The sequence below is a fragment of the Anopheles arabiensis genome, chromosome 2, assembly GCF_016920715.1.
Source record: "Anopheles arabiensis isolate DONGOLA chromosome 2, AaraD3, whole genome shotgun sequence".
Classification (NCBI taxonomy): domain Eukaryota; kingdom Metazoa; phylum Arthropoda; class Insecta; order Diptera; family Culicidae; genus Anopheles; species Anopheles arabiensis.
In genome coordinates this window covers 31,656,476-31,670,920 of record NC_053517.1, presented here as the reverse complement: position 1 = coordinate 31,670,920, position 14,445 = coordinate 31,656,476, and the positions used below count along the sequence as shown (strand labels likewise).

General features: G+C 47.1%; 4 protein-coding genes across 13 annotated transcripts in view; 3 read left to right on the top strand and 1 right to left on the bottom strand.

Moving 5' to 3' along the window:
- Nucleotides 1–76: 76 nt before the first annotated feature.
- Nucleotides 77–11,832, bottom strand: LOC120893792. Of its 3 annotated transcripts, none has more exons than XM_040296108.1 (2): nt 11,728–11,832; nt 77–983 (listed from the first exon to the last, which is right to left on the bottom strand). In XM_040296108.1, exon 2 carries the CDS (start codon nt 915–917, stop codon nt 141–143), a length of 777 nt encoding a protein of 258 aa, XP_040152042.1. In that variant the 5' UTR covers nt 918–983; nt 11,728–11,832; the 3' UTR covers nt 77–140. The 3 variants fall into 3 exon arrangements, with proteins under 3 accessions (XP_040152042.1, XP_040151869.1, XP_040151953.1); XM_040295935.1 differs by having other exon boundaries at nt 11,664–11,776; XM_040296019.1 differs by lacking the exon at nt 11,728–11,832 and adding an exon at nt 7,540–7,693.
- On the top strand, nt 6,980–11,525 carry LOC120893670 (mitochondrial dicarboxylate carrier-like). 2 transcript variants are annotated; one of them, XM_040295814.1, is made up of 3 exons: nt 6,980–7,142; nt 10,161–10,580; nt 10,651–11,525. In XM_040295814.1, exons 2-3 carry the CDS (start codon nt 10,168–10,170, stop codon nt 11,093–11,095), a joined length of 858 nt encoding a protein of 285 aa, XP_040151748.1. In that variant the 5' UTR covers nt 6,980–7,142; nt 10,161–10,167; the 3' UTR covers nt 11,096–11,525. The 2 variants fall into 2 exon arrangements, with proteins under 2 accessions (XP_040151748.1, XP_040151665.1); XM_040295731.1 differs by lacking the exon at nt 6,980–7,142 and adding an exon at nt 9,535–9,705.
- LOC120893442 (mitochondrial dicarboxylate carrier-like) lies at nt 11,570–13,405 on the top strand. 4 transcript variants are annotated; one of them, XM_040295460.1, is made up of 3 exons: nt 11,570–11,690; nt 12,234–12,685; nt 12,767–13,405. In XM_040295460.1, the coding sequence occupies exons 2-3, from the start codon at nt 12,270–12,272 to the stop codon at nt 13,212–13,214; spliced, it is 864 nt and encodes a 287-aa protein (XP_040151394.1). In that variant the 5' UTR covers nt 11,570–11,690; nt 12,234–12,269; the 3' UTR covers nt 13,215–13,405. The 4 variants fall into 4 exon arrangements, with proteins under 4 accessions (XP_040151394.1, XP_040151553.1, XP_040151474.1 ...); XM_040295619.1 differs by having other exon boundaries at nt 11,619–11,690; nt 12,258–12,685; XM_040295540.1 differs by lacking the exon at nt 11,570–11,690 and adding an exon at nt 11,761–11,851.
- Nucleotides 13,406–14,204: 799 nt separating this feature from the next.
- The window catches only part of LOC120898114, a 158,564-nt gene continuing 158,323 nt past the window's right edge, over nt 14,205–14,445 (top strand). For all 4 annotated transcript variants that reach the window (XM_040303511.1, XM_040303514.1, XM_040303513.1 and 1 more), the window contains exon 1: nt 14,205–14,390. The gene's annotated coding sequence lies outside the window, so the exon portion shown is untranslated. The remainder of the gene's footprint in view (nt 14,391–14,445) is intronic.

Genomic DNA, 14,445 nt, shown 5'->3' with positions numbered 1-14,445 from the left:
ACGTCTACCGGTTGATGCAGTGACTTTTCTTTCCATACAGAGCTCTATCTACACACACACATATACTCAAACGCCGTAAATTATTACACTTGGCATGCTGCCAAACACCGTCGCGTTCGATTGCGGTACTGCTGGCGGTATTATAGATTTTTTATTCCCACCTCACCGGGCAGATAGGTCCGTACCAGCCGGTCGTGCACTTTGTAGAGCAGCGTTTTGGCTGGTTCGCGCAATGCGCCCAGCAGCGGGTACGAGGTGGACTGGCGGCGGTACACCGTTAAGATACCGTCCAGCTCGTGGCTGGCACCGGACGGGAGCGGTCCCAGCCCGACGATCACCTCCGCCAGATCGGCCAGGAACGTGCACAACCGTTCGTAGCATTCCGACACGTTCACCTTCAGCACGCATTGGGCGGCCGCCGGGTGGAGCGGCAGAAGCAGCCGTTCGACAAAATCGATCACAGCATTTTCGCCACTTCCGCCGCCCATCATGGCACCGAGGCAGGTAAGATCGTCCACGATAATGAGTGTGTTACTGGTGGGGCCAGCCTCGGCCACCCGGTCGCTGATAAGCTGCAGCAGTGCCGGTCCGGCCGTAGCGCCCCCGTACACGGCCGCCAGCACGTCGACGATGCGCAGCTGGCCCGACTGGATGGCGGATGCGGCGTTAAACGTAAGCTTCTGGCAGGCGGCGGTATAGTGGGCGGCATTGTGATGGGCAGCGAACAGTAGCACACGATTGTCGCCGCTGCGCTTGAGATGGTTCGTCAGCAGCATGGCGAGCAGGAAGGCTCCATCGACACCGGACTGCTCCTGGACGAGGGTAACGCGAGGCGGTGCCTGCTGTGGTGGCGTTTGGTGGTCGTTCCTGCTGCCGGCGATTGGCCAACCGCAAACGGACAGTATGTCCCACGCCATGGTGGTGGGTCGCCGTCTGCTGGAGCGGTTGGGTCCGTTTGTACAGCCGGTATTAGCCGCTCGGTTCTGTGGAGAGAAGATACATTAGTTTCTAGCGTCTCAAGCCGGGGAAGGTTAACGACTAAAATGTGTAAATGTGTGTTGCTTGTTTTTGAAGTCACGAGTAGAAAGAAAAAATACAAAAAAAACCTTAAACCATAGTGCCACCGGCTCTCTAACCGCAACGGAAGCCAACCGGAAAAAAAACATAGCCCGGGGTGGCGAACCCTTGAACAGGGGTTGTTGCGGTGCGTGCGTAGTGGACCGTCGGATGGGTGTTAATAAGCTGCTAAACCAGAGCGAACCAAAAACCAACATGAGATCCGCATGCGTGAAGTAAACAAGGGTACGGGCGCACTTTTAAATATATTTGCCTCAAACAGAAGCGACGGGTCGTGGTTCCTTTCCCCCCGACGTTCAGATGATTTGTGTGAGCTTTAGAAGAAGGGGGAGGGAATGATTTTGAGCAAATTCAACCAATTTCTCATCTTTATTTACACCGCACGGTTCGGTACGGCTTTCACGAAAATAGCTCCAGAATGAACGTTATCCTTGACCCTCCCTCCCTCCCTTCGCTCAAGAATGTTTTATAGCGTACCAACCGTTTTGTACGCAATCGTTACCGAGATCCATCTTGTATCAACAAACCCATTTTTGTCCATGGCATCGTACCGTACCTCGAGCGCCTCGTCGCTTGTGTTTCATCAACTTACTATGCAGCGAGCGGAACGAGCGACGACAGTGCAATCTTATGCGTGGCAGAAGCGAATGGCTTCCCGAATGGCATTAGAAAAGAGATCCCCGCACGGTGCAATGACAGGAATCCAGCAGCAGCAGCAGCAGCCGGGATATAAAATTCAATTTATTTTCCAGCTCACATTCCACACCAATCAGCCACTCGCTGGCGCGCTCTTGCTCTCTAAATCCCGATGGCAGGCAAGGGCAAACCGGGTGTAACCCCGGCGCTGGACCAGAGCAAACCAGACACCACCGCGCACCGACAACCGAGTGCATCGGTCTCCCCTCCTCTCGTGTTGCGATTCTTTGTCTTCGTTTACGGACACAAGGACACGGTGGAAATAACATTTCCAATTTCTCCTGTTGTCGATAGCTCCGCCGATTATCCTTGCACCCCCAAAAACCGTCCATCAATACAGAAATCTACACCACGTGGGCAACGTTACAGTGGACTTTAAATGGTGTTCACGCGTCGGTACCGATCGTGCGAGATGCTTGCGAGCGTGAGAGCGAGAGAGCTATGACGGAAGTGGATGGTGTGTAAATATTTTAAGAACCTTTTGCCAGTCCATGTCATGAGTCAGCTATGCATTTCCCATGGTTTGGTCATGAAATTGTAATTAAGATGCACACACGGGCGGCAAAAAGGGGTAACCAATCGATCATGCCTCCGCCTCCCCAATCGCTCACTTTTTCTTATCATAATATTGGTAGACAGTGCGTCCCAACATCCCGCGCAAAGGGCGCACCCGGAAGGGTCGTGACAGATGAACCGTTTCACAGGCGGCTTACAGTTCCGGCTGGTGCACCGTCAGTCACCTCAATTTACGGTATATCCCCAAAAGCGGGGGTTTTTGGTTGAGTTTTTGTTTGCCGACGGGCTGCTGGGTGAAAGCAGGTGTATGATGTAGCCGCACACACTATCGCTACAGATAAGATATACTCGCGAGTTTTATGGTAACAATGCGGGGAAGACAAAACCCTTACAGGTGGTGTGTATGTGTCTGGGCTTACATGAGCGCTCCAATCAAATGCGCTCTATATCCAGCGCGCGTAGTAAGAGAACAAACGGTTGATTAGCAATTCAGGAACCCTGTTTACCGAAAATAACGCCCTGCTAGCGGGCAAAACTTTCTGTCAAAGCTTTTGTATTCATGGGGGAGCTGGAAGGCACTGAAATGGCTTCCTTGGGTTATGTTATTCTAGTTCCCGATGTGAAAAAGAACTCGAAGAATTATTCAGTAGTTAAGACTCCCCCTGGTGGGGAGGCAAACACCACAGTGGAGTACAAAAACTTTTGCTAACCTCTGCTGTTTGCGTCACATACAAAAAATATAAAAAAAAAATACATACGCACATCCCTATTCGCGTGGTTGCAACTCCACCCAGCCCACGATTGGGTACGCAAACAAATCTTTAACCGCACGTGTGGAGAAACTTTTTGCCCGGGTTGGCGGGTGGAGTTTGTTTTTCCCTTTGCTCTTAACGAGTCGATAATGTGGACACTTCTCCTGGCCTTCCCGCCGAAAATGAGGTTTGGCAAACTTTATATGGATCTTTCCTTTGGGGGGACGGCTACTGCAGGATGGGTGCACAACTGGGATTGGGAAGATATAGCACCCGGCAGTCCGGGCAAAGATAGCACCAGCAACTCGGGTAAGATGAGTTTTTGTTCCCCAGCTGGACAACCGACGACGGGTCCTGCTTTAATGAAACAACGCACACAAAAGTGGGCAGCAGATTATCTCTTAAAACCTTCTTTGAAGCAAAATGGTCTGCTCTTTCTTGGACTGGTGGACTATTTTCGTGGACGGTATCTCCTTCTTTGCCGCTATCTAAAACCCGTTCCACCAAAGGAACCGTCGTCAAGTGGTCCGATTGCGACAGTGGTTCGATGTGCCAGCACTACTCGAAGGATCACGATGATGATGATGATAATGATGAGGAGGATGATGCTGCTGACGATGATACCATTTTTTTGTGGCATGGAACCGGTGGCGGCTTCACGCAACCGATGCGTTTAAATGTTGTTCAATTTTTCGCTTCACTGGAATGCACTTGATTCTGGGGCACCCGGTAAATTCCGTCAATTTTCTTTCGGAACATCCATCCAGCATGTCTGAGATTCAGTTTCGTTTGAACCAATTTCAACGGGAGCGACATGCTTCTGGCCATTTTGTTGTTGTTGCTTTAATCCGTTCAATGCTTTGATAGGGCCTCCCAAAGAGGATTGGTGGAACTTGATCTAAATTTTTGATTTAGTTCGTTCGTTGCTTACTAAGCAAGCAAGCAATTGGGGGCATTTTTTGCATGGTTGATGAGCTTTTTTTTATCGCAAACACCGTAGATATCACTTTGTTCATGGTTTCACTACCAAAATGGGTAGACATTTTACAATTATGCGTCGAATGTTTATAGTTTTAACGTTTTTGTACTACATCTTGATAGTGTCAATTAATACAGGGGTTTACCAAGTCAATTTCTTCTGTCAACGACATGTTTTCATTGCAATAATTCAGTACAATATTTTTTTAGTTCTTCCACATGATTTTCAACACGTCTCAAGCTGGGTTTAACAGTTATTTGTGATGTATTGAAAATCATGTGTAAGAACTGAAATTTTATTATGATGCAAATACACCATTTGGCAGCTGTTGAAATACATCTTCTTCTTCTTCTTTTCTTCTTTGGCTCAACAACCGATGTCGGTCAAGGCCTGCCTGTACCCACTTGTGGGCTTGGCTTTCAGTGACTAATTGATTCCCCACCATAGCAGGATAGTCAGTCCTACGTATGGCGGCGCGGTCTATTTGGGGATTGAACCCATGACGGGCATGTTGTTAAGTCGTACGAATTGACGACTGTACTACGAGACCGGCCGGAAATACATCTTCTAGGCGGTGAATAATGATGTGCACATACACAAAGTGAATTGGAAATCCTGTAAGATAAGAACTGCTACTGCTTTCTTACCCAATATACATGTGTTGCTGTTTGTTTAGCTCAGTCCTTGATTACTTGGCATAATTTGCAGTTCTTTTATTTTTCATTTTTACTCTTCATCAAATTAGACAATTTCATCCATGTAGTAGGGCAAACTGTCTACCAATATTGATTAAAGACTGAATTTTCGACACTTGTTAGGATATATCATCTAATAGCAATTATTAGACACTTCTTAGACCGGTTTACGACAGTAAGTCTAATAAGGCTTATTAGACACTTTTTAACGGCTATTACATTATTAGCTATTAGCTATTATAAATCTTATTAGACACAAAAAGACAACAATTCGACAAGTCGTCTAATTAGACTTATAGACAATAGACAGTTAGTGGGATCGGTTGTTGTTTGTTTTAGTCTGGATGCTAGAACATTCATAGCTTGTATTACATACAATGACGATTTTTTGGTCCGAGAATATCTGAAGTACAGGAAAATGTATATTAAATAGTTTTACTAACAAATCCTAATTGTGGTAAAACTGTACACCAATACTATTGTTACGACTAGTACGAAAGCGATATATATATGATATAAATACTAAAGATAAATTCTTGTCCTAGCTGGCGTAGTGATCTACGCGCATTCATTGTCGGATAATACAAGCTACCGAGACTTAATAGTAAGACGCATCCGGATAGCTCTTTACTTGCATACGTTCCAGTTGGGAATCGATTCTGTTCGGCCTTGTAGGAACCGACGCATCTATCTAATGACCAGCGCCAAGGTATTTAATGATACAGCATTATTACACAATTAAGCTTCCCGAGTCCAAATAGAAAAGGAACTAAACAATGCTGGGACGAACGTATGATGTGTCCGGCACGATGAGCAGGAGATCGTCCCTTTTCAGTGGATAACGCTTGACGGGATGAAAATATCACTGTCATCTCACGAGTGGATGGCAGGGCGGTCAAACTGGTCAAACAGCAAACTAATTTTGTAAGCTCTTTAATAAGTGGATTTAGCTGTGCATACCCAAATCCTCGCATTAAAGCTTTCCCCGAAGATTATACTGACTGGGTTGAATGAGGGAAAAGGTTAGGTAAACTAGAACAAAGAACATCCCACACGAAAGCTTAGGTGGAAAGTATTCAATAATCCACCCGTTTTGCTTGGATGGAAAATGTCCCGTCACCTAACGCATTGAACCATATACTGAAAGGAACGCTTCATGTAAAGGTGGTACGATTACGAGTGATTGCCATAAATAAATAATAATTTCATATGACATACAAATTTGGCTCTTTACGGTATAAACACGATAGAAAAACCAATCGATTCATACATTTATAAAACTCAATTTCATTCCCGCGATGGTGGTGACACGTGTTTGGGAGGGATAAATAATAGGCAAAAAGCGAAAAAACGAAAAAACCAAATGCCAAACGAATCCCGCAAAGTGGTTTGCTCTTATCACATCTTCTCACGCCGCTCACGGTTAAGGGTGGGGGGACATTTTTTCACCAAACAATTTTGGGGTGAGGATGAGGGACGGGCCCGGAAAATGGTTGCGTCAGCGTCAAAAGGCACACACACACACGCTCATGTTGTGTCGGCTGTCCTGTCGGTGTTCCACACGATTTTACCAAGCAGCAGTCAATTTTCTTCGACCGATTGACGTTATCTTTGGCGTAGGATGAGAGGAAACGCAACTGAAAAGAAGAACACAGTGAAATGCTCACCTCAAAACCATACAAGCCTGTGGATGAGTATGAGAGAAAAGAGACAGCAAAAAGGCATTTTTCCTAATGCAGATTTAATCCTTTCCACTGTCATCATCGTGTCTTATCGAGCTTTCCCTGATTCCCAGCGCCATGTGCTCTTGTTGGACGGCCTGTTGGCGTTTTGTTGGCAACCCGCGCGAGAAAGTAATGATGATGATGATGAAGGTGATGATTCATTTTGAACAGTCTGGTGGAATGTCTCCCAACATCATAATCTGTCATCAATCAACCAAAGTGTAGCCAACCATTCCACACGCACACGCCAACCATCCTATGCAGCCAATTGGTGCGTAATGGGACGGTAAAACGTTACCAAAAATCAAAAATGAAACACTCTCAAAAACGGAAGCAACGTAACGGCGAGCAGAAGATCATCCCTATCCGCATACAATGTGCGTCAGAGAAGTAAGAAAGGGGGGAGATGGAAATAAAGCGAAAAAAAGAACATTCCCCCCGCTAGGACCGGTGCCATTCCAACATATTGTCACTGACAGAAAAGTCGTCAAGCGATGATAAATTTAGCAGCCCGGTCGTCCCGGTGGATGGACAGCTGATAAGTTCTCACTTCAACGCCGTGAGCCGTGCTGAGTGGGTGTGCGCCTGGCGCAATTACAACTCCAACCCCCCCACTGAAATCGGAAGCATCGCATCGGAATCTAACCTCCCCGTCCAGAGTTCGGTGGAATCGGGGAATTCGGTGTATCGATCTGCAACAGCGGTAAGTACACAGGTGCAGTCATATCCGTAAAGCAAATGAAGTGAAAAAGTATAATTTTGTGAGTGATTGCCGTTTGATTGCGGTTACTAACTTAATCGAAATCGATTCGTTAGATTGCCGTGTGAGTGTGTGTGTGTGGTAGGGGCAGTTAGTAACAATACAGCTCGTAAACAAACCCTTCAACCATCGTGCTACCGTGTGCACGATTCAAGGTAAAAAGATACGACCATTCCTTAGTAACAGCCGGTGGAAATACGCCAGCAAACCGGTCAATGTGCTAATGTGGAATGCAAACACAGCTCCGGCTTCTGGTGCCCACCCTCGGACACAGACGGTTGGTGTAATGTGTAGCACCACGAAAACCGCGTTTATTGAACGATTAACAGGGTACACTTACCGAAAAGGTCAAATTATCAGCTGTCCGCTAAACGCGTATTTATCCTGTGAGCACTAATATTGGGCGGCGAGGGTGTGCGTAGGTGCGCGCGCGCGCTTGCACATTTGGTGTGTTTGTTTAGAACTTGGTTGGCTCGTGGTTGTTTTTGCAAGTTTGTTTTGATTTTGCGTTTGACGTTCCATTGGAGGGTTGGATCATGCTAAGCTATGGTGGGTTTACCGTTCCGCCATCTTGAATCAAGCCAGATGGTGCGAGCCAGTTTGATACGGCCGTTAAAATTTCGTTTTTCTACATACAGTAGAACGTCGATTATCCGGGTAGCTCGGGACCGGACGGTTGCCGTTTAATCGATTTGCACGGATAATGGTCCAAGAAATATCAAATTCATATAAAAATTATAAAATACACTAGTTTTATGATTAATTTACTTTGAATCAATCGATTAATCGTTAGTAGAATTTTATTTTAATCAATAACCATAGGTTTTAAAACTGTTCATGAACAAAAATGAATTTCGAAAACACCACTAGACACTACAGAGCTGTACAAAAACTGGTTGCCCACTTGGCTAACGCTGCAAATGTTCGCTGTACGCTTGAACAGCTGTCACATTTATGTGCACGGTTAAACCGCCCGCCCCCGGATAATCGACGTTCTACTGTACATTTTGCGTAAAACTGAACTGAAAACACTAAATTATTATATGAACGCAAAAAATAAAAAAAAACAATGGAATTTTCAAACATTATTGTATCAGATAATTATTTAGAGAGCAAAATTCTTAATTCCAATCAATCACGAAAGTTACTTTTTAACTGAAATTCACGATTGTATTAGAATTACGCGAAAATTGGATAACAGCATTATACAATTATGTACAGGCGGTCCCCTAGTTAAAAGGGTTCGAAAACGGTTGCAAAATACCGCGTATCTCGAATTTCTGCGTATGTCGAATCTCGTGATTTGTAGCCAAAATATTACAAAACTTTCGTGTAATTTTGCAAGCAGGGAGTGCAACAATTTTAAACCTTTTGAAATGGTTTTTAGCATTCGATCAAGAGGGAAATTATTTGGCATTTGACAATTGATGAGTCAAATCAGTACAATTTGCTCAAAGAACTGTCAAATTTAGAAAACCGAGTATCTCCAAATTCGCGTTTAAGAGGCACCGTGTATCTCGGGGAGTACCTGTACTTGTATTGATTGCATAATCATTATGACATTTTCAATATTATTGTCACCAAGTTTTTCAAAAGTTGAATATTATGCTCAATTTTTTTTGCTGCACTCGTATCCCTGAGATACGAGGATTCGAGTTACAAGGTTTTCTTCCTTACAACCTTTGCGTTACAAACCTTTGCGCAAAATGTACTGCTTTGACATATCAATTATCAAATGCAAAAATTGCCCATTCGGCCAAATTTATAAAAAAAATTTTCAGTAGTTTTCAAAATTGTAATCTTCAGTCGGATTGTAAAGGCCGGGCTACATTGATCGTACTCGCACGCGTAATTTTGATTTTCACTAGCGCATCTGGCGGCGGCTGACCGAAGCATTTTGCCAAACAATTTGGAGTCGCTCCAGAAAATACGTTAATTTTCCATGTTTTTTACTTAAATCGGAGGAGAAAAGTTTTGTAAAACGTAGATACACATGTCTTGCACGCATTGCATCCATTTTTGCAATGGAAAACGATGGAAAAACTACTTAATTTTGAGATCCGGCTGGTCCATTCCCTCGATGACCAAAAAAGCTTCCACCAGCCGCCGCCAGATGCGCTAGTGAAAATCAAAATTACGCTTGGGAGTACGATCAATGTAGCCCGGCTTTAATACAAAAATTCAATTAATGGCTAAAACCTGCCATTAGCAGCACATTTACAAGAACATCGTTCTGCATCGCCAACAAATTTGCAGTGAAACTTTGCGCACTTGCCGATGGAGGTGCACCCTAATGTCATTAGCGGTGGAATTTGTTAGCTGGGTCGGGTGGCTGACAATTACGTCACGTTCCCTTCTGGTCGTTCATTGAAAAGAAGTCGAGAGTGTTCGTCACCGTTGCTGCCGTCGCCTGTCGCCATCGTCCCCACCGTCGTCGTGGTCGTCGTTGTTGTGTCGTATTTTTGGCCTTAAACCTCCCCCAGCCGTCCCCCTCACAAGCTACCTGGTAAGCCTAACTTGCATCGTGGTTGGTTTCGTGGCGATGCATCCCCATTATCTTCCGCAAACAAATCCGGCGTGGTGGTTTTATCTAAAAATAACGTCTCGCCACCTGCGCTCGCGTAATAGCAGCCGTTTTTGTTGCTGTCACCTACGACCGTGGTGGTCATGACCTACCGACAAAAAGCGAACTTTGTAATGCCGTAGAAAACCGTGGGGGCCCGTGTACCTTTGGCTCAACCGCAAGCGACGTGTGTGTGTGTGTAGGGTTTTATCATATTGTGCACTTTGTTTACATCCCACTCCCTTCGCATACACAGTGTGACACAACAGTTGTCAGCTGATTTCGGTCGTTGCTAGCGCAGCGAGCGCCTACTTTCACGACCTACTTTGCTTGACCAGCCACTGTGTGCACGCATGTCAGAACATCAGATATCAGAACGGTTATTCTCTCATTTTCAGCCACACAATGTCCGACGACAAGAAGAAGCGTGTTTCGTACTGGTACTTCGGCGGACTGGCCAGTGCCGGTGCGGCCTGCTGCACCCACCCGCTGGATCTGCTCAAGGTTACGCTGCAGACGCAGCAGGAGGGCAAAATCTCGCTGCTGCAGCTGACGGGCAAGGTCGTGCGCACACAGGGCGTACTGGCGCTGTACAATGGCCTGTCCGCGTCACTCCTGCGCCAGCTGACGTACTCGACGACCCGGTTCGGCATCTACGAGGTCGGCAAGCAGGCGATGGGCAACGACTCCGGCTTCCTGGGCAAGGCGGCCCTAGCCGGTGCGGCCGGAGCGGCCGGCGGTTTCGTCGGCACACCGGCGGACATGGTGAACGTGCGAATGCAGAACGACATTAAGCTTCCGGTGGAGCAGCGAAGAAAGTGAGTGACTGTGTCATTATTTTTTGCATAACATGTTGACGAGTGACCCTCTTTCCCTCTTTTCTCGCAGCTACAAGAACGCCGTCGACGGGTTGTTCCGGGTGTATCGGGAGGAAGGATTTGCCAGGCTCTTCTCCGGCGCGTCCACCGCCACGTCCCGCGCCGTGTTCATGACGATCGGGCAGCTTTCGTTCTACGATCTGGTGAAGGATCTGCTGCTGCAATCCGGCCACTTTGGTGACAATCTCACCACCCACTTCCTGTCGTCGCTAACCGCGGGTGCCATCGCCACCACCCTCACCCAGCCGCTGGACGTGCTGAAGACGCGTGCGATGAACGCGAAGCCGGGCGAGTTCAGCGGCGTCTGGGATATCGTGCGCTTCACGGCCCGGCTCGGGCCGCTCGGGTTCTTCAAGGGCTACGTGCCGGCGTTCGTGCGCCTCGGGCCGCACACCATCCTGACGTTCGTCTTCCTGGAGCAGCTGCGCATGAACTTTGGCTACCTGAAGCCGTAAGCGCGGTTCGGTTCCCTCTTAGGCTGTGTGTTGCGGGCCATGCAAAAACAACCATGCCACAACCATCACACACATCACCCACTCACCTCTACTATCCACTAACGATTTACCGGTTACGGGTTACCGTGAGCTTTTAGAGCAATTTTGACACATTCCACTAACGAACAAGCATCAGTCACGAGTCACACTCGCGTGTAGGGATTTGGCATTGCATCGAATGCAGTTACCGTGCAACGGGCGGTATCGAACATGTTACGGAGGTTTATACATATTTTTTGTTGGTTTTTCTTTTAATTTGCACAAAAAAACTAGAATTTTACGACCGCGCTACCTACTCACACAAGCGTCGGGAAGTGCAAAAAGGAGTAGCAATAGTGAGGTACGGGAAAACCATCCCAAAAGGAATCGCAATAAATATTTATCAACGTTAGCTGCGGTGCATGAAATCTTCGCTCGGTGTGTTGTATGTGCGGGACGCATTGTCCATGTTTACCTAACCGTTGTTTACGTCAGTGTGCGAGATAAAGTTAGTTTTGACGTAGCGGATGCGGCGTAAGGCTGTTCGTACCTGTTTAATCGTGTCCTCGGTGAAAAAGTAAGTGAAACGGTGTTCGGTGCCGCTTGCCACTTACCCCGGCAGGTCGTGCACCAGCCGGTGCTGCAGATTTGGCCTTTTGGCAGTCGAAAACAACACACGGAGCGCGCAAAGTTAGATAAAATTGTGCGATAACAACACGATATTGACAATTGGATCAGGTGATTACGGTCGGCTGTCAAAAAAATCCGGTGCACAGTGGTCGCCAGCGGTGCAATTTGGGCCAGCGTTGTTTGTTTACCTTGAAAGCTGGTTTGGAGATAGCAATTGCTATGGCTAAGATAGTAAAGTATTAAAAATTGTGTAAAAAAATTAGAAAGAATGTATATTAAGTGCATTCCTGGTTCTCTCGTTGGAAGTCTAATCGATGTGTTTGTAGCTTGTAGGTCTCTGTCCGTAGACCACTGTGCAACGATTACACCGACCGACGGTGGTTGTACAGACTATTCGGTATAACAGAAACGGATATGTAGATGGCGCTGGGCGCAGGTGTTATACAATTTTCAAATAACCGTTCTACCGCGCTGTGAACTGTGCTTGCAGGTGCTCATTCGTTTTCACCTCCAGATTCAGCCCCAAATGGAATCGAAACGGCTGGAAAAAACGTCCCGATGGTACTTTGGAGGATTAGCCAGCGCCGGAGCGGCCTACTGCACGCACCCGCTGGATCTGCTGAAAGTGCTCTACCAAACGGACATTCGCACCAACCTGTCGATGGTGCAGCTGTCGCGCGAAATCATCCGGGACGATGGTGTTACCGCCCTGTACAACGGAGTAACGGCGGCGGTGCTGCGCCAGCTAACCTATTCAACCACACGCTTCGCCATCTACGAAATAGGCAAGCAGTCGGAGTACGGCAAGGATTCCGGCTTTCTCGGACGAATTATGATGGCCGCGATCGGTGGCACGGTGGGTGGATTTGTTGGCTCGCCGGCAGATCTGATCAACGTGCGCATGCAGAACGACGTGAAGCTACCGCCAGAGAAGCGTAGAAAGTGAGCGTATTTTAGTTGTAGCAATAATAACACACAACATCGAACGAATTAGTAACCTTCACGCTTCACAACAATTTTCAGCTACAAAAATGCGCTCGACGGCATCGTTCGTGTGTGGCGCGAGGAAGGCTTCCGGCGGCTGTTTGCCGGTGCGAGCTCGGCCACCGCACGCTCCGTGTTTATGACGATCGGGCAGCTAACGTTCTACGACCAGGCAAAGTACACGCTGTTCGAGACGGGCCACTTTACCGACAACATCGGTACGCATTTCCTGGCCTCGGTCATTGCGGGCGGTATTGCGACCACGATGACGCAGCCGATCGACGTGGTCAAGACGGTGATGATGAATGCGAAGCCGGGCGAGTTTAGCAGTATCGGGGCGATCCTGCGCCACATCAGCCGGCTCGGACCGGTGGGCTTTTTCAAGGGATTTGTACCCCGCTTCATCCGGCTCGGGCCGCACACCGTGCTTACGTTCATCTTTCTCGAGCAGCTGAGAATTAACTTCGGTGTGCTGAAGGCACAGTAAGGGGGAAAGGGGCACTGTTCCGGTACGGTTGTAACACGCGCCAGAGGAGCCTCGGCTGGTGGCTCGGTATTTAAAACAAAAAAAAGTAGCACCAAATAGGAAATGTGATTGTTAGTTTTTGATAGTGAAGGTATGGACTGATACAGTTAGAATAGTGTTTTTGATAAATAAAATCATAAAATTTAATTTCATTTTATTTCGTTAATCTTTATTTATCTTGTGTCGTTTATTAATCATGTTATTCATGATTTTAAACGGTAAAATACGAATGTTACGTTAAATATTCATTTAAAAAATCAAACGTATGCATTTTGATAGCATAACTTTAGGCGCAAACCGCATTTCGCTTGCCATTAATCAGTTGATACATTATTTTCTAACATAATGTTCATGCTTTAATCCATCTTTCTATGCTACTGAAGTGTATCGTAAACCAATCCATGCACCGCGGTTTACCCACGAACACTACGGTGAGCCAAAAACCTGTTTTCATCACACACAACCAAACGCCCTCACCGTGTTCGTAGAGGGTTGTTTGACAGACAGAGCTTTCAGAATGGGGCGAGAAGGGCATCCGGAAAGCTTCGGAAAACCAGTTTCCCTTACGTTCCCTTGTGTGTGTGTGTGTATGTGTGTCTTTTTGTATACACGCATACACAAATGGTGTCGCACCGCGGTTTGTAAACAGGCGAGCGGATGTGTATGTGCGCGTCTGGTTGCTACGATCCCATCACCTTTGCGTGTATGGAACGATTCAACACTCCCCGTCTCGCTCTAGCACAACTGTACAGGGGTCGCTCCATCGCTGCACGTGCGCAAGGGATGGAAAGCACACTCTACATCGGTTCGAGCAGGTATGTGTGTGTGTGTGAAGTGTGTATGCATGGGGGATGAAACGGGTTTTCTAACGGCGGGGGGAGGGTGCGAGTTTCTGTTCGGTTTTTCGAAAGTGTTTGCACCTCCGGCACGAACCGCGAGCGATGGGAGATTTTGTTTTAGTAGTAGTTGAAACGTAGATTCGAAAGGACGTGTCCGGGTTTGCACGACGGACAGACGGGTCTCGCACTGTTGTCGTCGTCGTGGTCGCCGTCGTCTTCGGTGTGCAGAACACCGTTTGCTCTCTTCTTGTGTGTGTGTGTGTGTGTGGTGCACTGGAAAAGACACCATATTGTGCAGGTTTGTTTTCCAACCTTTGTTTACACTTCATCGTCGGAAAATAGTGCAATTGTTA

Excerpts from the sequence above, each read along its gene's own strand:
- LOC120893792 (XM_040296108.1), bottom strand. The coding sequence starts at position 917 with ATGGCGTGGGACATACTGTCCGTTTGCGGTTGGCCAATCGCCGGCAGC.
- LOC120893442 (XM_040295384.1), top strand. The coding sequence starts at position 12,012 with ATGTATATTAAGTGCATTCCTGGTTCTCTCGTTGGAAGTCTAATCGAT. Across the intron at positions 12,141-12,233 it reads GTGGTTGTACAGACTATTCG|GTGCTCATTCGTTTTCACCT; the intron begins GTATAACAGAAA and ends CTGTGCTTGCAG. Across the intron at positions 12,686-12,766 it reads CCGCCAGAGAAGCGTAGAAA|CTACAAAAATGCGCTCGACG; the intron begins GTGAGCGTATTT and ends AACAATTTTCAG.
- LOC120893670 (XM_040295814.1), top strand. The coding sequence starts at position 10,168 with ATGTCCGACGACAAGAAGAAGCGTGTTTCGTACTGGTACTTCGGCGGA. Across the intron at positions 10,581-10,650 it reads CCGGTGGAGCAGCGAAGAAA|CTACAAGAACGCCGTCGACG; the intron begins GTGAGTGACTGT and ends CTTTTCTCGCAG.